Below are 20,849 nucleotides of genomic sequence, written 5' to 3' on the forward strand. Positions count from 1 at the left end.
ATTATAAAAAAGCTGCATTATCAGTTGCATTATAGCTTCTTCAGTTTAAAAACATATTAGCATAGGTGAAAATATAAACTACACTGGATTAAAGATGTAAGAAACTTAATTTATTATGCTTTATTAATGGTTTTTTTATTATTATTTTGGCCGAATTTATCATTTACCTCCAGAAGGTGGTGGTAGAGTAACAACAAAGATTCAAAAATTACTCCGCGAAGAAGAAGCCGCTGACGACAGCAAAGACGACACCGCTCAGCAGCCAATCACACGGCAGGAAGAAGATGGCGGAATCGGAGCTGACCGTTAGGTAGGCTGATAGCAACACATCTCAACGAAGGTCTACTTTGTCTAATTAGTTGTTATATACGTGTGTACCGGTGTGTGGACAGTAGTACGGAACGCGTGTGTGTGTTGAGTCCCAGCAGCAGCCACGTTTGTACTCTACAGCGCGTGTTTTTTAGCTGTTAGCACCACGCTGACTTAGCTTAGCAAGCGCTAGCATTGAAATGTTTGAATGGCTTTCCAGCAGCACCGAGTGTCAGCCGCATGTCAACAACAACTTGTCAGCAGCAGCAGCATGTCCGCACTCTGCTGTCTGCTCACCAACCAACTCTGCTCATTTAACCAGACGAAGAGCCAGCGTTCAGTTTGTTTTTAAAATGCTCAACTGCTGCTAACGGCTGCTGGAGCCGGAACCGGTTAGTTATGACAAAGGAGAAGCTACTGGTAGTGTTTGTTAGTTAGCCTCCTGTGTAGTGTACAGTAATGTCAGATGTCACTCAGCTAAAGTAAACCCCCTCTTTCTCTTAGGAGCTGTCGAGAATTATGGACCATCCTGCTGGGAAGATCTGCGTTACGAGAGACGGTATGTCCTCTTAACCACCTGTTGTCATGTACTGTCAGTGCTCCAGTGTGCAGCTAGCACAACAATACAGATATGCTCAATTGGAGATAGATATAGAGGAGTATTTATCTATAATGGTCACATCAATACAATGATTCTTGCATTTGTAGAAAAGTGAATTAATACCTTTTGTTCAGTACCTTCTGTTGAATTCAGATATACTAAAATCACATAGATCCTAAGTTCAGTTAGTGAATGTACATGGAGTAAAAGTATTATCTTACTCAACCAATGAATGATTTGTGTTCTTTAAGGGAATACAGAAAATTACACTAACACTTTTTTGCTGTTCTCATGAAATGTTTGACGGCCACAGGCTCAGATAGATGCAGAGCTGGACAGACACAGAGACAGACTGCATCAAGGTCTCCGTTACTACAAACCACCCAGGTATATTTAGTTATTTTTGTCTTGACATCAAATATGCTATCTTTTTATAACAATGGAAAGGGTGACTGTCATTTTCACTTGTTCAAGTTCATCCTCCGCTGGGAAAGTGAAGGACAACAAAGAAGTTGCACAGCCACTAAAGGATTTTGGTTTGAGGATCAGTAAACTGTTGGTAAGTGTTAAAACGCCGACATGTTTTATGAAGAATGTGATTCACTGTTTTCATTTGTTGCATTTCATGATGATTTAATAACAATGTAATAACATTACAGGCTCTTGATGAGCAGCAGAGTGTGCAGCTTTTACAGTGCTACCTACAGGAGGATTACAGAGGAACCCGGGATTCATTAAAGGTGCCTCTTCTCACTTGAATATTCCGTTTTAAATTTAAATATTGAATCTGTGCCTGGAAATCTTCTCTCTCTTGTTCAGTATATATATATATATATATATATATAGGAAACTTTATGTTAATAAATATGTAATGTGATGATATTTTAACTAAGTTTTAAACTTTGTGTCTAAATCTGTTTTGTGTGAGATTTAGTAATTAAATCACTTATGCAGCAGATGTTTTATTGTGAAAGATATTAAGTGAATAACTGAGTCTTCTGTACAGGTTGTTCTCAAGGATGAGCGACAAAGCCAAGCACTGCTACTGAAGGTCAGTACAGAGATCTGCAACTATTTATTTCCTTTATCGTTTCACATAGTTCTCATAATGGCAACTTCCATATATAATCCAGTCAGTATGACTTCTTATGTGTGTGTGTATTTACAGATAGCTGACTATTACTATGAGGAGCGCATGTGTCTGCTCAGATGTGTCCTCCTCTTGCTGACATACTTTCAGGATGAACGACATCCGTACAGGGTGAGAAACAGATGGATTTAGTTCACAACATCTCATAATTGAAGAACACATTTTTTGGGGTTGATTCTCACTGAAGGTAATTTTATTTGTTGTTGCTTCTGTAACATAAATCTGGGTGTGTTTGTTATTTGTCCAGGCTGAGTACTCTAACTGTGTCAATAAGCTGGAAAAAGACCTGGTGAGCAACTACCAGTCACAGTTTGAGAGCCTCTTCAAAGCAGAAGCACCAACATGGGAAACTCATGGAAATCTCATGGTAACAATTTGCTTCAGATATTTTGTTAATGTGCTGTATATTGTAACCTAGATCAACTGTAAATATAATGTTATTCACTTGTTTGACATGAAGTCATAACTGACATTTGTTTGTCAAAATAATGTTTTCTTTTCCAGACGGAGAGGCAGGTTTCACGGTGGTTCCTGCAGTGTCTGAGAGAACAGTCTCTGCTGCTGGAGATCATATTCCTGTATTATGCTTACTTTGAGATGAGACCGTCCGACCTGCTGAGCTTCACAAAGATGTTCAAGGAGCAGGGGTTTGGTTTGCGACAGACCAACAGACACCTAGTAGACAAAAGCATGGACTCATTGGTTGACCGCATTGGGTAAGAGCACAAAGGGTTTGTGTTTATGAGAAAACAGAGGAAGCATTAAGTTGGTTGCTGCTGGTAAAATGATCAGGATACATTGAAAGATTCCCTTCTTTATGTAAACACATAATGAAAGCAACTGTTTGTGTAAGAATCAAATTATTCTTCAAAACAATTGGGACCAAGATATGTACTGAATTGGACAATTCACAATTAGAAAACATGTGGACTCTAGTACCTTGCTTATTGTATATAACTCCTTGTGGTCTTTAATAACTTTCATGTTTCTTTTGGGCTGCAGATATCTGAGCTCTCTCATCCTGGTTGAAGGAATGGACATAGACTTTCTGCACAAGTGTGCCCTAGAAGACTCTACAGAGCAGCATCAGTTCTTCAGTGCTCCAGACGTCATCAAGGTATGATTTGACTTTCTAAATTCAGCAGAAATAAGTATGCTGTAATGCAACATGAAAAAAACGTTATTCTATATTCAAAGTAAAAGTATGGCTTCTCACCCCACATAGGCTCATAATGCGTATGGATGGTGATCTGCCTGTATATTGTTTAGATTTGATTGTCTTCTCAAAGCCTCAATGACCGATGAGCCTTCAATGTCTGTAAATGACCTCAACAGATCCTTAGTCTATAGTTTTAAGTACCTAAAAGAAACCCCTCAGACATCTGAAGGTGTGTTTTTTTTTTTTTTCTCTGCCTCTTCCAGGAGATGAGTCAGTTGCTGATGACATTCGGTGACATCCCTCATCATGGGCCAGTGCTGCTCGCTTGGGTCCTGCTGAGACACACATTGAGACCGGACGAGTCCAGCCCCGTGATCAGGAGGATAGGCAACACTGCTCTGCAGCTGGGGGTGTTCAAGTACCTTTCAACCATGTTGAAAGGCCTTGTACTCTCAGGAAATAATGTAAGAGAACACCAGGTGTAATGCACATTTGAAGATCTTAAAGTTGGAAAATATTCTATCTCTTAAAGTTAAAGAACATACAATAGAATCCCTTTTAATGGTTACTGTGTTGTTATAGCTTCAAAAACATTTTAGGCTTTTGGAGAACCCTGTCTCTATGGCCTCCATTAACTTAAACTGCTCAAATTTATATTATTTAGCTGTACACCTTAGAACAGGACCTTTAGTAGGTCTCAATTGAAAGCCTCAGACTGATGGTTCTCTAATCTTATTCTCTGTAGTGCTTCTGGTTTTCTCTAACAGGTAGTAAAATGTAATCACATGGGTCTCTGACTCTTTCCCTTCAGTGCACGGCAAGCACAGCAAAGATGTGTATCTACGGACTCCTCTCATTTGTGATCACTTCTTTCGAAGAAGAAAGCTTACAGGTACTTGGTCAGATTTTCGATCTCTACATTCTTTCTTTTATATTTGTAACTTTTGTTGGTAACATGTCTTCATCATACTGAATGCGCCAGACTGACGGTGTGGCGACGCAGTGCTCCCACCTGATCGATGCTGCTTGTGAAGTCCTTTCTGCTCCCAATCTGCCCGAAGTCTTTTGGGAAATGGTGAGGAAAGAAAACGCTGAAGACCCAATAGGACAAATGACAAAAAAAATAAGACAATGTGTCCTGATTGTAAATTTTGAATCCAGAAACCAAACATGGGATTGGGAATGATCCTGGACAGTGCGGTTGGGATGTTCCCTCATAAGATAGGACCACTGTTACAACTTCTGACTGCGCTTGTGTCAAACAAGTTGACAGTTAAAAAGGTAGATTTCACACATTCACAGATTAGATACACACTCAAAATTTCCTTATGAAAATGGTTTAACAATTTATTTCTGTGTGACAGGTGTACAACTTTTTGGATAAGATGTCCTTCTTCACACAAGTTTACAAACATAAGCCCAATGACATCATCTCCAAGGATGATGAGACGTTGTGGAGGAGACAAACGCCAAAACTCCTCTATCCTCTCGGTTAGTTAGTGTGATTATTACTGGGAGTTTTAAGAACAGATACAAATTATAGTGTGTGAACTTCTGATGCATATTTTAAGTATGAATAAGAAGATTTAAGAATTTTTTAATGTCCATTTTTCTCATCTTTGTCTTACCACCTCTATAAAATGTCATTTCAACCACCAGGATCAGGGCAGGCTAACCTGTGGTTGCCACAGGGAGTGCTAGGCCAGGTGATGATAGCAGGTGAACAGGGCTATGTGGTGCGCTGGGACCACTCATACAGCTCCTGGACTCTCTTCACGTGTGAGGTGGAGATGCTGCTCCATGTAGTTTCCACAGCAGGTACACATCATTCAACCTTTCACATGCAGATTACATGCTTCTTAAAAGGATAAGGCTGATAATATTCAATATTATTGATAATGTCAATATATGACCAAAACCATCAATGCATTAGTCCATGTCTCAATACTTTCTGTGGCTCTTGGCCATAAGTCACTGTTCCTACTGGAGACATGGAATAAATATAAACAAATTAAAGTATGCATCCATTAACCAATTAACAATAATTTATATCCCAAAACAGCGTGGTTTTTAGCAAACAATACACAGGAGGGAGAACACTTGTTACCAATTATAGTGACAAATTTCATGTGTTATGTGTCTTTGAATGTTGGATCAACCCATAATAACCTACAGATCTCTTTGTCCTTGTAATGAAGGACCAATGATGTGGAATTGTCTTGCCCACTGATTTTCTTTTTGTAAATGTCACAGAGTTAATCTATATCAGGCTTTGGATACAGAGACAATACTTATTAACAGTATCAGGTCGTTGTTGGTTTAAGTCTGAGGTTGGATTTATAGATGTTCACCTTTACATTCAGTATCATAGTAACGTGTAGTAATGCTCTCTGGCTTTACTTGTGTCAGATGTTATAGCTCACTGTGTACGTGTGAAACCCATCCTGGATCTGGTTCACAAGATCATCAGCACAGACTGGACTGTGTCGGACTGTCTGCTGCCTCTCACTTCACGAATCTACATGCTGCTGCAGAGGTTAACTAACTCATCAAACCCTTTGTGTTTTTGTTGTTTCGTATATACGAAACTGTCCTGATAAGAAATGAATTGACTTGTTTTGTGTGTTTACCTTCCGTCAGGTTAACATCAGTCATCAACCCTCCAGTGGACGTTATTGCCTCCTGTGTGAACTGCCTCTCTGTTCTGGCTGCAAGGATGCCTGGGAAAGTGAGTGTGCTGGCTACTTCTAAACAGAAGTCATGTTTATAAGTGAAAGTACTGTTCTTGAATCCTTATCAAACATCTCATCTTTTATTTATCTTCAGGTGTGGTCCAGTCTGCACCACACTGGCTTCCTCCCCTTTGCCTCCAACCCTTTGACCACCATGGCTCAGTGTGTGAGGTAAATTAATTTTCCTTGCAAATATCTGACATGTATATCTGGGAAAAGTATTAAAAAAGTTGTTATTTTTTCTTTCTAGTGCTGAGGGGATGAAGGCAGGTAACTATGGCAACCTGCTGGTCCAGATTGAACAGCCCAGGGGGGAGTATTCTGTGACCATCGCCTTCCTTCGTCTCATTACAACCCTGGTCAAGGTAATGGCATATTTAACTGATATAGAGACACAGCAGTGTTTTCTGCCCAGCATTGTGTTTCAGCTGCTGAGCAGTTCCATTAAATATCAAGTAAAGGTGTGACAGTATTTTTTTTTTTTTAAATCTGGTGTCCTGCAGCTGTAATGTGTCTCTTTCCTTCAGGGTCAGCTTGGCAGCACTCAGAACAAAGGCCTGATCCCATGTGTGTTGCTGGTGCTGAAGGAGATGTTGCCTACGTACCATAAGTGGCGTTACAACACCTACGGAGTCAGGGAGAAGATAGGTGCGGACACAATTTCTGTCTTCCAAAATGAAAAAAATAAAAGCAAACACAGAAAAATCACTGACTTGTCTGTGTTGCTGCAGGTTGTCTTATTTTGGAGCTGATTCACGCTATTCTCAATCTGAGCCCAGAGGGAGAAGATCAGGGCAGGTAGGGATAATTGTTGAGATTCAAGTGACTTTACTCTGTTGATACTAATAGACTGGTACGAGTAGTGAATATAATCATTACTGCAATTGAAAACGGTTGATTCAGAAGTTAACAATTCTACAACTTGATGATGATTTATATCTAAGAATAAAACCTGGATTCATGCTGTTTCAGAACTTGGAAATTAAAGCCGATATTAAGAACACTGGAATTAATTCCCCGATTGTTACATTCAAAGATAATCGTTTTGTTTAATTTTTGTTTCAGGGAGTCTGTTAAATTACATGGATTTAGCAGAATTTGTGGATTTGAACATGACAAATGAATGGACATTTTGTTTTCTTTAGGCTGTTAGTTGTAGCCACAATAAATTAATTGACCATAATCTTGTTACTTGAAAAGTTGCTACTTTAAAAGCTATTGATGTACTCTTATCTCTCTTGATGCAGCACCCCCACCCTGCAGTCTCTGTGCATCTACTGCCTGGCAAACACTGAGGCTGGACAGGCTGTCGTCAATATCATGGGAGTTGGAGTGGACACAATAGATTTGGTCCTGGCTGCACAGCCCAGCAGGTGATCATTCTGATGTGTTAATGTCTAGTTTTCCTCATTATTAGACCTACACTCATTGTGTTGTGATGTCTGATAATGTAATTTTAATGTTTTCCTTTTCCTCTTTCTGATTCTGACCAGCTGTGGCTCTGAGGGTCCTGGTCAGACCCTGATCCAGACGGTCAAGTTGGCCTTCTCTGTCACAAACAACGTCATCCGCCTGAAGCCGCTGTCCGATGTTGTGTCCCCGCTGGAGCAGGCTCTGACACAGCACGGCGGTCACGGCAACAACCTCATTGTTGTTCTGGCCAAGTATATTTACCACAAACATGATCCGGCGCTGCCTCGCCTTGCAATCCAGTTGCTCAAAAGACTTGCCACAGTAAGAAATCCAGTACATGCATGCATATGGTATATGTGGACTTCATTTTGTACAACATAGAATATTGATGTTGAACTTCATATTTCAACTGTAGGTGGCACCCATGTCAGTCTACGCCTGCCTTGGAAGCGATGCAGCAGCCATTCGAGATGCGTTCCTCACTCGGCTGCAGAGCAAAACAGAAGACATGAGGATCAAGGTCATGATCCTTGAATTTCTTACTGTTGCTGTAGAAACTCAGCCCGGCCTCATCGAGCTGTTCCTCAACCTGGAAGTCAAAGATGGCAGCGAGGGCTCAAAGGTGTGAATGGATGCGTGTAGTGATGAAAAAGTATATTTGTTTGTGTTGAATCTGGATTCAACGCAGCATTTTTATTTTTCCAACCTATAGGAGTTTCTTCTTGGTGAGTGGAGCTGTCTTCATGTAGTGTTGGACCTGATTGACTCCAAGCAACAGGGGAAATATTGGTGTCCTCCTCTGCTCCACCGAGCTGCCCTGGCCTTCCTTCTCGCCCTCTGGCAGGATCGCAGAGACAGTGCCATCTCCGTCTTACGCGCCAAGTAAACACATTTTAACTTTGACTCATTTTCACCTCAAACTATGTGCAACTGGATGTTTTTAAAAGACTTATAAATATACAACTGCTTATTTTTTAACAGAGAACGTTTTTGGGAGAATCTGACGACACCTCTCTTTGCAACCCTCACCCCACCTTCAGATACCACAGAGGTATTTTACTTTTTTCACTCTGCTATTTTGATTAATGTGAGTAATGGGATCATGAGTCATGTGTGTCAACTCAATAATGTTGTTGTTTTCTGGCCCCAGCCTTGTGTTCTGGAGACATGTGCTTTTGTCATGAAAATCATCGGCCTGGAGATCTACTATGTTGTCAGGTAATTTCAGAACATTCAGTATTTTTCCATTTTCATTATTCCCATTTGCAGACAATATTTAATTGACGTTAACTGTGTTTGTGTTGTTGCAGTGGCTCATTAGAGCAGTCTCTGAAGGATGGGCTGCAGAAGTTCTCCAACGCACGAAGATATGAGTACTGGTCCCAGTATGTCAAGTCTCTGGTGTGTCACGTTGCTGAGATGGAAGAAGAAGGAATCTGTTCTTTTCAAGAGACCCAGATGTTGATCTCTGCCTGGAGGATGCTGTTGATTCTTTCCACCAGCCATGTATGTTAACAGTAGACTCAGTCCTGCTTCCACTGTTTCAGGTCGTGTTGTATTATAAGGCTGCCTTGAGGAAGAGTTTGACATTTTGGGACTAGTGATGCTGGTAGACCCTCAAAATATCCAGTGATTTAATTATATTTTAACACAAAATCCTCATAACCCTTGTGGGTCAACTCTCCTCTCATCATGTGATAAAACAGGTTGGACCAAGTTGAGACAGGAAACTCTAAACAGCTGTTTGGTTCGATTTGGACAGAAAACTTCCTCCCAAGTCACACTTTACTCTGCTGCTGCGTGGAGACACTTTCCCTTTCACAAGAATTGATTAGAGGGGATGTGGACGCTACCAAGCAAAGTTTTATTTGTGTAAAGAAATGAAACAGAGTGTGGCTGGTGGGCAAATTGTACAATTAGCTGAACACTGTTGAACACCAGAAACACAGACCACCATTGCAACGCTATTTGGGACATATGCTCATTGGTATTCTTGGTGAGAGATATAAGATGCTTACCATCCTCACCTCTGTGGTTAATTTATCCTGGCATAAAAATTGGAAACAAATCCACCAAATCTAAAGCTCAGTGACTTGTTGCCAAATCTGTATAAAGAATGTACCGTAATGACGCATTGTGGTTTTACAAGGTGAGGACCATCGTCACTTTGATGCTTCCTAAGCAACAAGTAAATAGTCCAACTTCCGTTTTTACACGAGTTTCTGTATTGATTAAACAAAAAAGATATAACATCTTAATTACAGAGCAGTGTTGACTGTTTCCATTGTCTGTGCTAAGCTAATAAGCACATTTCCAAAATTGTCCATAGTCTTTTAAATGGCCTGAGAAGTTCACTAGTGTTTAAGAAAGTAAACACTAGTCTTGATCAAACAGAAGTCTGCTGCAGTGATGATTTATTTTCTGTTTTCAGTCTGATGTGATGCAGCTCACAGAAGACTCCACCAAGCTGAAACTGTTCATGGACGTCCTGGATGGGACGAAAGCGGCTGTAAGTTTTCGTGGCACAAATTATGTTCTTGTAATTAATGTCTTTTCGTTACTCTTATCAGTTCTTCTATATTTCTCTTCTTTACATCGCTGTCTGACATTGTAACCACGTTCCTGATTATTATCTCTTAGCTGACGACCCGCACGTCTGGGCCTTGTCTTAATCTTGGGTCCATGATGACCACGCTACTGCTCATCCTCCTCAAGCAGTGGAGAGGGTGTGTATTCATCGACAGAGAGGGAATCAATGTGAACACCTGACATATTCAAACTTCTTTATCTCTAATAAACTACTGGGCTCTTCCTGTTTCCAGTGTGGTAGCAACGGCTCCTGACATCCTGTCTCCCCTCTCCTTGATCCTGGAGAGCGTCCAAGCTAACCAGCAGATAATGGAGAGGACCAAAGCTAAAATCTTCTCTGCACTAATTTCTGTGCTGCAGATTCAGGGACTCAACGGTAAGAGGTCTTTGTGTGTGTTTGAATCAAATGTTGCTGTGTCTGTAGTTTGATCTATTTCTTAATGTAATTTCTCTGTCAACCAGGTGGAGATATTTCCCAGCTGCCCCAGCTGTTGCTGTCAGTGTGTGAGACGGTGAAAGACGAGGCGCTGGCGCTCATTGACAACACTCGCCACATGAGCCAGACAGCAGACACAATGGAGGACGAGGACAGCATGGAGACCGAGTCTGCCCGCGGCCCACAGAAGGACCAAAGAGACGGGGTGAGTGAGGCTGGAATGATCAGAATGGCCAGAAGAGTTTGTTTCAGATGCTGTTTTTTTTACACTTTAAAGGCCGAATTTGTTTCTTTGTCCCCCAAACTGTAGTCAGTTCATCCAATAGTCAACAATTCAGTTATTCAGAAAACTTCAATCTATCAAAATATTGTCATATAGAGCCAAAGACTCACTGATTAAATTTCAGTGGTCAAAGTTAAAGGTAACCTCATATTATAGTGAATGTGATGAACATTTAAAAAAATCTCCCAGTATTAAGGAAAGTAGAAAAACATTTCCTGGATCACATTTACAGTTCAAACTCAAATGGCAGTCACTCAGCAGAGCCAGTACCTCCAACCGAGGCTCGACAGTCTCCTTCAATTCAATCAAATTGTACCAAATTGCACACACTCATAGATATCAGTTCTCAAAATATGTCTAATTAAATGTCCGGTTCTGACCCGGCCCTTTGCTCTCTCTTCCCATGACACACTTACTGTCCTGTCTAGAAAAGGGAAATTCCCCCCAAAAATCTCTGACCTTAAATAAAGAAAGATTCATGAATTATTCTCTGGGAAATATGTGAAAATGTGAATGATCTATCTCATGATGTAAAAGTAAGTGAGACAAATTCCTAGATCTGCACCTTTGCTCAGATCCTCACCAAAATTGAATGGCTTGTCTCTCGGCCCATGTCCCATCCTTTCACAAAGTTTCTTGAAAATCTATTCAGTAGTTTTTGCATAATCCTGCCAACAAACAACACAGGGGTGAAAATGGTCCCCTTTGTGTTCCTAACGCCACAATGTAAATCCATCATAAAGTTCATTTTGGACCATTTTCCCCCTCACTATGTTTTGACCAGGTGTGTGTGCTGGCGCTGCACTTGGCGAAGGAGCTGTGTCGCACCGATGAGGATGGCGAGCACTGGGTGTCCGTGATGAGGAATATTCCAGTCCTTCCCTCAGTTCTCAGCGCTGTCGAGCTCAGCCTACGCTCCAAACACAACCTCTACTTCACTGAGGCTGCTCTTCATCTGCTGCTCACACTGGCCCGCACTCCGCAGGTAAACCTGGAAGCCAATGGAGAGATTTCAGTACAGGAGTGATGTTCAAATATCCGTGTATTCGAAATGCTGTTCTGGTGATGTGATTTTCAAAGTTGAGATTCCATATCAAAAACAACACCAAGGTTTCTGACCTGCTCAGTTTATCTAAGGGAATTTAGATTTTATATGTGGATACATTTTTGTCTCTGATTTATAGGGCTAACATCAAGTGCTTCAGTTTGGATGAGGGTCATTGTCAACATGCGTGATATACATATAGCAAAAGACGGCTTTAACTGCAATAAATGGTGATAATAAATTAGAGATATTCAGATCAATGAATCATTGTCAGAAGAAGAGAAAACAGAGAACTGCAAGGCGGCTCCGTCAAATCGCTCCATCTCCTCCCCACTAAATTCTTGATTCGTTTAAAATGACGCCACAATATTAACACTGATCATCACATAATGAGTGATACTTTTCTTAATAAGTTAAATCTTCATCAGCCGCTCCGCTCTCACAAAAAATGTGACCGGACACACTATTTATCGCAAGTCATTTCCACATTGCATGTTTTCCAAATATCGTGCAGCCTGAGTGACATGTATTAGTTGCATTTATTTGAAGGTGTAGCCCGCTCTAGTTTTGAATCTATCCTTAATGTTGAGTGTGTCTGTGATTGTTTGTCTCCAGGGAGCAGCAGCTGTTGCTGCAGCAGGAGTCATCCAAACCATCTGCCTCCCTCTTCTGAGCGTATACGAGGTGTCTTCCAATGAAGCATCACAGGTGATTTAACATAGAAATGCTTCATGGTGCAGATATAGCACTTAATGCATTAACATGACATAATAACTTATCCATGTCCCTGTGCAGAGTTTCTCCCGCAAGTCCCAGGACTCCGCCTGCTGGCCGGGTGTGTACCGCCTGTGCATGTCTTTAATGGAGAGTCTGCTCAAGACTCTGCGCTACAACTTCATCAATGAAGCCCTGGACTTTGTTGGAGTGCATCAAGAACGCATTCTACAGGTAAGAAGACTGTATGAAGAGATTAAAACACTGTTCGAACCCTGACTGTCTGAACTCTTTTATTTCAACATTCAGCTCTCCTTCTATTGTTGAGAAAACACTAATCTTTGGTTTTCTGTCGCGCTCAGTGTCTGAACGCAGTGCGAACAGTGCAGAGTCTGTCGTGTTTGGACGAGGCCGACCACACAGTCGGCTTCCTGCTGCAGCTCTCCAGCTTCTGCAAGGAGTGGCAGTTCCACCTCCCCAAACTGCTGCGGGACATCCAGGTCAGTCCAGACTGCAGGTCCACATCAGCTGAGATGAACCTGCAGCTCCACAGTTACTCAGTGTTTGTCTCTGTCTCTTCCATCAGGTTAACCTGTGTTATCTGTGTCAGACCTGCACGTATCTGCTCCACAGCAAGAAGATGCTTCATCACTACCTCCAGGTCACAAACCACACATTTCCTTACTATCATTTGATTTAATAAATGCTTTTTACATTTCTGTTTGATTCTTTATTATAACCACCATGATTTACAGTGTCTTTGTTCTGTGATGGTAAGAAGTAATTAAAGAAACATGTTGCCACATAAATCCATTAAAACCCTTTGAGGATGTTTCTGTACTGAGATAAATAACTGCTTTATTTTTGCTTTTGGTTTTTCTCAGGCTAAAAACGGTGAGGCTTTGCCCCCTGCTCCCCTCCGCAGGACGCAGCGCCCCCCACAGACCCCGTCTAAAGAGGCAGCGGGCGGAGGAGAGAGGGAGGAGGCAGAGCAGAAAGCCCTGCTGGCCGTGCAGTGCAGTTTACTGAAGATCCTCAGCAAAACGCTGGCCACCCTGCAGCACTTCACTCCAGACTGCTGCCAGATCCTCATGGACCAGGTAACACTGCCGGTCCCACTCCGATGGTTCCTCTGACTCCAGAGTGGATCTAAATATTTCATCTTGTGCTGATTGTCTTTCTCCCCCCCCCTATCTTAACTCAAGAGTGACTTCATTGATTAAAAGTTCAGGCAACATGTCCTTCATCATTGCCCAACCAATTACAGTTCAGCTGTAGTGTTGTCAAGTGGAATTGTCCCGCCCTCGTTCTGGGTGGGTTAGCTGAACATCAGACAGGAAGCCGTGGTGGGCGGCACCGCATGAACCCTCTCACAGTTTGAGCACAAGCAGAGGCTATTGGAGTTCAAGTGCTGGGTTTTGATTGAAAGCATTACAAAAAACCTGAAATCTCACACTTGAATAAAGAGGAAACCCTCATACATTATAAGCTTTGTATTTCTAGCATTGTAAGAAACTCAGCAACATGACACCACAAGTCAGCTTTTTATTCTAGTTTTTCGTGTCCTCTTGTTTGTCAGTGTATGGACTTGGCCGAGTACAGGACCCTGTTTGTTCTCAGCTTCACGACTCCGGCGTTTGACCCTGATGTGGCTCCTTCCTTTGGAACCCTGCTGGCCACCATCAACGTGGCTCTGAGCATGTTGAGTGAGGTACGTGCTCAGAGTTCGACTTCATCGTTCAGCTCCATTCAGCCTCGACTCCTAAACACGTTTGTGCTGCTTGTTTACAGATCGAGAAGAAGAAAGAGCCGGTGTCTTTGAGCATCGCCTCTCTAGCTTCATCAGAGGAGATCCAGGCTCTGAAGTGAGTGACCTCCTCCTGCTGTTATATGAAGTACTGTTTGAATGTTTTGGATTTAGTTTCTAACTTTTCTCTTTCCTTCAGGTCGCTGCTGATGTTCACCATGGAGAACTGTTTCTACGTCCTCATCTCTCAGGCTGTGCGATGTCTCAAAGATCCCTCCATCCTCCCTCGAGACAAACAGAGGCTCAAACAGGAGCTCAGCTCCGAACTGGTGAGAAATCCTCTCTCGGATTTATGTTTTTAATGAGCAATTCTAGTGATACTGTTTTTCTTATCATTCACAATGAACTGATCCTGTTAAAAAAAGGTTTGTCTGTCATAGCCACTAGTTTACTTTGATTTGTTCAAACCTGATGAACCCACCACAAAATGTGATTCATGGGATTTGTTGACAATAAAAGTACTTCCTGTCTGATCTTGTGTAACTTAAGAGCTTTCATTTTTTATATAAAGCGTAAATATTCCCTATATAATTTAAAGCTGTTGATATACATAATGTATTATGTATGTCCTACAATGGGGTTTCTGATTTTAATTCCCTGGAAAGTTCTTCGCAGTTAAACTTGAAATATGCAATAACAATATTTTCTACCCTCCTTTGTTACCCCCAGAGCACTCTTCTCTCCAGCCTGTCCCGCCACTTCCGCCGGGGCTCTCCATCGTCTCCGGCCAGCGGCATCCTCCCTTCCACCCAGTCCAAACCCCCCACACCAGGCTCCAAGGGAAGCCATGAAGGTCAGGAGCCGTTCATCCAGCTCGTCCAGGCGTTTGTCAGACTCGTGCAGAGATAGAAGACACGATCTGGAACCTGGGCAGGTTCCCCTCCCCAAGAACAATTACTCTTTTACAAAGGAACACTGTTGTACCTCCAGTAGAGTTTTACTGGTGTTAGGCCTCATGTCAGTTCATGCAGTAGTTAAAATATCCCAGATTCTGACCCGAGTGTTTATTCTAATATTGTGATAACTGGGGCCAGACTTTAAACATTTAATTTTGCCAAACCTGATGTTGTAACTGAATTTGTCATGAACACAACCAAAGTGTCAAAAACGCGTCTGTAGACATCGTGGTGCTAAAGATCAGTCGCTGACTGGAGTCCATCTTTCCAAGGCCTAGTTTTATAGGCCACGCTGAAATGTTATTGATCAGACATGTTTCAAGTGCTCCTTAACCAATTAGACCTTTCGAATAGAATCTCCTGTATATTCACCAATTGTAGTAGAACAGCCCGCTCTGCAAGGCTGCTCTACTTTTTCTAATTCTCTTTATTTTCACTAAATCTTGATCTGAACTTTGCTATTTTCTTATCTGTTTCTCCTTGTATACATTTGAAAGCAGCTGCCAACATTTGTACTTAAAAAGTGTATGTTAATAAAGGGAATTGAGTACCACAGCTGGGTTTCACCTTTTTCTTTACTGCATTTGCACATGATTCTTTCTGATGACACAGTCGCCCCGAACCATCCCATACATAAACTGTCAGGCAAAAACAAAGTCAGTAATAAAATACACTTTCCTGTTCTTATAACATCATATAAAAGAAAAAAATATTTTAAAATGCAGGAAATACTATTTACAAAGGCATTTTCTTTGAAGATAAAAACTTTTACAGCTTCAGTACCTAAATATAAATCAACTTATAGGCGGGTTTTGTGCAAGTAAGATAGAAAAAGGCTTTGATATCTGGAGAGTAAGGTGACGGTTTACAGCAGGATGAGGCCTGATGAGTATGAAGCAGCTACATTATCAGAAGCAGATGAACCAGCAGGTTTAGAAGCTGCAGTGCAGAGAGGTATCATCTGAGGACTCCGAGTGTTGGCCTGCAGTGCTTCTGGAAACCGGTGCACTCCTCCGCTCAGGCTCTCTAGTGCCTCCTATTGGCCAGTGACTGGAACCTCCTGAAACAGACAGAACATGTCGATGACTTAGTGCAACACGAGTCTGCAAAGAGTGAAATGTGGCAGCTGCTAACAAACTTTCAGCTTCATACATGCAGGACAAAACCAAAAGGTTTCAAGACACATGCATGTGACTACTTGTTTATTAAAGGAATAGTCCTACATTAAGGAACATTTTTATTAATCTCATATCTTTAACATGACGCTACAGCCAAGAGGTGCTTAGCATGAAAAGTACTAAAACTGGCAAGGACCTCTTCAAGCTGATTGATTAACATTGTAGTTTTATATATGAAGTCTGTTTAAAAATGAAAGAGTAGTGTCTAAGCACATGTCCCTAAATGTTGAACTACTCCTTTAAAGATGCTTCAACCAAGTAGAATTATCTCGTCATGCATCATAAGCACATTCTGATAAATGTCCAGTTTGAGTCCTAAAGCCGTTCATGTGTTTACTTCATGCACCATGCGTCAGATCACTGTCAAAGCCTGAACCTCAACCACACTGACCTTCGTCTGGTCCTCCAGACAGGCCCTTCAGGCCAGAGAGGGTACAGTAATTTGTCTATCATTATTTCACATAGAGAACAAGAAGGAAAAGAAGAGTGATTCACTGCTGATAAAGAGTTTGACATTTTAACTGTGGTTTTGGTTATTTGGATAAACTCACCTCTAAGTTTCCCCTGGCTTTCTTCAACACTCCATGAGTTAGAGACACTGCACAGGGAGACAAACATTTGTTTTAATGCTTTACAGTACTATGACGTTCAGATTGTTAACATGAATCTAGATAATCCTACACTGATCGATGATGACCCTCTCCATTCCCTCTTTGAGCTGGTTGGTGCTGCGGAGGCGCTTCACGGCTCCACTCAGCATCCTCTCCTGCTGCGACAGCCGGCTTTTCAGTCTGGCTATCTCGTTTTTCAACAGCTCGTCCTGCTGACGGAGAAAGAGAGTCTGTAGATACTGAACTTGTGAGGCCACATGCATAAATATGTGTGTGCATGTTTTACCTGCTGGTTGTTGCCACTGTCCCCTGCAGTGTTCCCAGCTGGCAGAGAGACTCTCCACACCAGTTTGAGCAGTCGCCCGGCCTCCTCCAACACATGCTGAATGGTATTCGTGCTGCTGGACAAACTCTTCAGATGCTGCTGTTCCATCACCTTTGAAGAACACAATGCCATGAAATATGTTGACTGTGTTAAGTAGATTTTGTCCTAAATGTCCATTTATTTACTTACTATTTACATCTTTACAACCTTCATATTCTCATTATTATTAATCAGTAAAACACAAACTAACTCATGACATTTTCTCAGCACCTTGTCAGAGCTCTGCTGCCTGACTGTGTGCAGACACTCCTGCAGTTGTGTGTCCATGCTGCGCGACAGCTTACGACCGTCTGAGATCTGCTTCCGCAGAGCGTTGTAGTCCTCAATCAGACCTAAAACGTGGCGGCCGTTGCGATTGGCCCACATCCTGTGACCCGGCACCAGACGGGATAGAGCGTAAGAGTCACCAGAGCTGCTGCTGAAGGACCCGCCGTCCACATCTGAACGAGCACGACGCTTCTCATCTGAAAACATTTAAGCATGTCCAAGTGTTTTAATATATGATAGGTTTGTATTTAGTTGTATGATTAACCATGACGGCAGTTTTCTTACCCAGGACATTGGTACGTTCGTTGTAAGACTGAAATGAGTGATGAAGATCACAGCCTTCACGACCTGGTGACCTGCCCCCTTCATCTAAGACAAATGTAAAACCAACAGTGACGTGACCTGAGGATTTCTGTGTGCATGTGTCACATGTGATGAGCATGTTTAGTCTGAGCCTTGTGTTTACCTGGAGAAGACAGCAGGTAGTTGATGTTGATGGTTTCCGAGCGGTTGGGTCCTCGGAGCAGCTGCTCCTCCAGTCTCTGCCTCAGAGCCGTGTTGGTCTGGATGCTCCTCTCCAGCTGCAGCCGCAGGTGTCGGATCTCTGTCAGCAGCTCGCTCAGGTCCACAGAGCCGGAGGACGGGACAGGAAGTGGCTCCTGGTTTGTCTCACTGGATTCTGCTGAGAGGGGCAATGAAGGAAATAGTTTCTCATAAACAGAACAGATGACTTACGTCTTTCCAGCTCCAATGTGTTAAATGCAATATAATAAGAGCAGTTGTAGATAGAAATAGTTTGGCAACAAAGCCAAGGAGAATTCTAACTTAATCTATGTAAAATTAAGATTATTTGTAATTGTTGCTAAGTGACAGACAATTAGAATTTAAGCTTAATAAGATTTCAATTGGCACCTTGTAAAGACAACACAGCAAAAAACAGGCAGTACCGTTGTGTTTATGATTATCAGTCTCGATTTTTTCATAAACTTGCAGCTCCACTCGCAGTGACTGGAGAAGATGCTGGCAGTCAGACAGCTGCTGCCTCTGGAGCTTCACCTCACACTGCAACCTGCAAACACAAGATAAAGATGAATATAAAATCCAGTGAGTTTAAAATGACACATCACACATTATTAATTAATAAAGAAATACATAAAACTAGGGCTACGTTGTAGCACTAACGGGCCCGAGCACACGCATTTTGAAGCCTGTTGCGGTTAGTGGAGAGAGCGATCAATGACCAAGCGCACGTTTCCGCGTTGCATGCGTTTTGCGCACTGCGGCAAGGACAAACGCTTCACTTCCTGCGTCTGTCACGCGATGTCGATCCTTGCCTGCTAATTGCTCATTACGGTCCACGCTATCAATTGCACATCACACTGTGAAAATTGTATGTAAATCGAATGATAGTTGTAAAACAAAGCTTACTTCCGGTTGCCAGACTAATAGATCTGTTCAAGTAGGGGCTCTGATGTAGCGTGAGCAATTTTGTGTCAATTGGACAATGTTACAACATAATTATCACACTGATCAGTAGGTGGCGCTGCACTAATATTAATATATGGAGCGTCAAAAAAAAAATACGGACAGACAGATGAACGAAAGAAAGAAATTAAATTAATTCGAAATTAAAAAAATTAAATAAAATCCGTCCGTCTGTCCGTAACTAAAAAGTAACTAAAAGTACAAAAGTAACTAAAAGTAACTGAACTAATATTAATATATGGATGTGTTCAGGTCAGGATTGTGATCATAGGTCAGTAGTTTGGAGCCGGTTGGATAATGCAGAGTGGATTTACAAAGTACTTCCTGTTTCATGGCGAATCAGTAGGTGGCGCTATGACACTGAGGAAATATTGACACATAGAGCTGTTCAGGCTTGGTCTCTGATCATGAGACATCAGGTTGGCGGTGATAGGACAATGCACACTGGACTTATGACAACATCGTCTCCTTTGGCGAAGGATGAAACTCAATGTTTACATGGTTTGAGGAAATGTCACAATTCTGACCATGATCCAATGACTTGACTGAGCTCTTTTGAGCTGTATATTGTAAAGCAGCCAGGAGCAGTTCATCAAAGTAAAAACATGTCACTTCCTGTAGCCAGCAGGTGGCGCTGTGATTTTAAGTCAAGATTTCTGTGTAGATGTCACCAGGCCGGGACTCTTGTCTTACATGTCTAGTTTGGAACTCGATTGGAACAAATATGTCAGAGATACAGAACCTCATGTTTTGATGGCGTGTAATCAAACTTTTGAGGTCACACTGTGTGACGAAAAATTGATCTTTGAGGTAGTTTTCATCTCCGTCTTGTTGTGATGACACGCATCTCCATATGAAGTTGATCTGATGAAAGCCCTGGGACAAGTACATCAAAGTAAAAATGTGGAAAATGGCCAATATGGCCACTAAAGTCAAAATGGCGGGCTTCCTGTTGCTTTTTTCCCCATTGCACCTCTGACCTTTTTTGTTTGTCTTGTAACCTGGGCTACGATTTTTGTGAAGATCGGTGAAAGCTAACTGAGGGGCTTTTCCTTAGATGGCGCTGTTGAGCCATTTCTCCACGCCCATTTCAAATTACTCCAGAATACAATTACTTTTTGGGGTTTTGAATTCCCTGCAAACTTTGGTAACAATTTGAGCATGTCTAGACCCTGAAAAAGCCCCAAAAGGGAAATACAAATCCTTCGAAATACAATAGGGCCTCCCACCGGAGGTGCTCGGGCCCTAAAAAGACATCATATAGTGTATATGTGTACGACTTTTTTATGTCTTACTATTCTACAGTGTTTGTTAATGCCTTACAATATTCTGACATACTATACTATACTATGACATTTTTGGATGTTCAAAAAAATGTTTCCATAACGAAAATCATGAGTGAATTTGCGTGTTTCCAACAAAGAGCCTTGTGTTGTGTATTATATTCGACACATACTCAGAGTGACAAGATAAGGAAAGCGAGAGGAGAAGCGATCTGACAGTAAACTAGACTCCGGGTTTCGAGTGTCAGTCTCACCCAACTGTGTCAGTAAAACCTGGGGCAAGGGGTCACATACCATCATTATTGTGTTGGAGCCTTCAAATGATGGACTATCATGTTTCTGAGTTGTACTAACAGTATATAATGGTGATAGTAACAAGTCTTTAGAATGGTTATTAACAGCCATGTGCAGTTTCAGGTTGCATGGAGAGGAGCACTAATGATATAATAACGAAGACATTTACATATGTGTGCTCATGATGCTCTGATGTAGTGTGTGTGTGTTTG

General features: G+C 41.8%; 2 protein-coding genes across 16 annotated transcripts in view; one reads left to right on the forward strand and one right to left on the reverse strand.

The window, feature by feature from the left end:
• The first annotated feature begins 65 nt into the window (after positions 1 to 65).
• On the forward strand, positions 66 to 15,466 carry nup188 (nucleoporin 188). The gene is made up of 44 exons (XM_034602403.1): positions 66 to 96; positions 174 to 310; positions 814 to 868; positions 1,224 to 1,297; positions 1,385 to 1,469; positions 1,570 to 1,650; positions 1,917 to 1,961; positions 2,079 to 2,171; positions 2,308 to 2,427; positions 2,565 to 2,776; positions 3,063 to 3,177; positions 3,483 to 3,683; positions 4,031 to 4,111; positions 4,202 to 4,294; positions 4,381 to 4,500; positions 4,584 to 4,710; positions 4,879 to 5,037; positions 5,629 to 5,755; positions 5,860 to 5,947; positions 6,046 to 6,122; positions 6,202 to 6,316; positions 6,479 to 6,599; positions 6,683 to 6,749; positions 7,199 to 7,324; positions 7,445 to 7,685; positions 7,780 to 7,986; positions 8,077 to 8,246; positions 8,346 to 8,415; positions 8,515 to 8,582; positions 8,675 to 8,870; positions 9,796 to 9,873; positions 10,005 to 10,090; positions 10,187 to 10,329; positions 10,416 to 10,594; positions 11,457 to 11,657; positions 12,333 to 12,425; positions 12,513 to 12,665; positions 12,794 to 12,931; positions 13,018 to 13,092; positions 13,316 to 13,531; positions 14,011 to 14,142; positions 14,223 to 14,296; positions 14,378 to 14,507; positions 14,908 to 15,466. Exons 2-44 carry the CDS (start codon positions 285 to 287, stop codon positions 15,085 to 15,087), a joined length of 5,238 nt encoding a protein of 1,745 aa, XP_034458294.1. The 5' UTR covers positions 66 to 96; positions 174 to 284; the 3' UTR covers positions 15,088 to 15,466.
• Positions 15,467 to 15,691: 225 nt separating this feature from the next.
• cdk5rap2 (CDK5 regulatory subunit associated protein 2) overlaps positions 15,692 to 20,849 on the reverse strand; it is a 32,063-nt gene continuing 26,905 nt past the window's right edge. For 6 of the 15 annotated variants that reach the window (XM_034602386.1, XM_034602393.1, XM_034602396.1 and 3 more), the window contains 9 exons: positions 18,523 to 18,644; positions 18,042 to 18,257; positions 17,861 to 17,944; positions 17,520 to 17,772; positions 17,210 to 17,363; positions 16,994 to 17,135; positions 16,864 to 16,910; positions 16,704 to 16,758; positions 15,692 to 16,194 (listed from right to left, as the gene is read on the reverse strand). In XM_034602386.1, coding sequence (XP_034458277.1) covers positions 16,067 to 16,194; positions 16,704 to 16,758; positions 16,864 to 16,910; positions 16,994 to 17,135; positions 17,210 to 17,363; positions 17,520 to 17,772; positions 17,861 to 17,944; positions 18,042 to 18,257; positions 18,523 to 18,644 — 1,201 coding nt within the window. In that variant the 3' untranslated portion in view covers positions 15,692 to 16,066. Of the gene's footprint in view, positions 16,195 to 16,703; positions 16,759 to 16,863; positions 16,911 to 16,993; positions 17,136 to 17,209; positions 17,364 to 17,518; positions 17,773 to 17,860; positions 17,945 to 18,041; positions 18,258 to 18,522; positions 18,645 to 20,849 lie in introns of all 15 variants that reach the window. The other 9 variants (XM_034602398.1, XM_034602397.1, XM_034602388.1 and 6 more) reach the window with 7 other exon arrangements.

The sequence above is a fragment of the Hippoglossus hippoglossus genome, chromosome 12 (assembly GCF_009819705.1).
Source record: "Hippoglossus hippoglossus isolate fHipHip1 chromosome 12, fHipHip1.pri, whole genome shotgun sequence".
Taxonomy (NCBI): domain Eukaryota; kingdom Metazoa; phylum Chordata; class Actinopteri; order Pleuronectiformes; family Pleuronectidae; genus Hippoglossus; species Hippoglossus hippoglossus.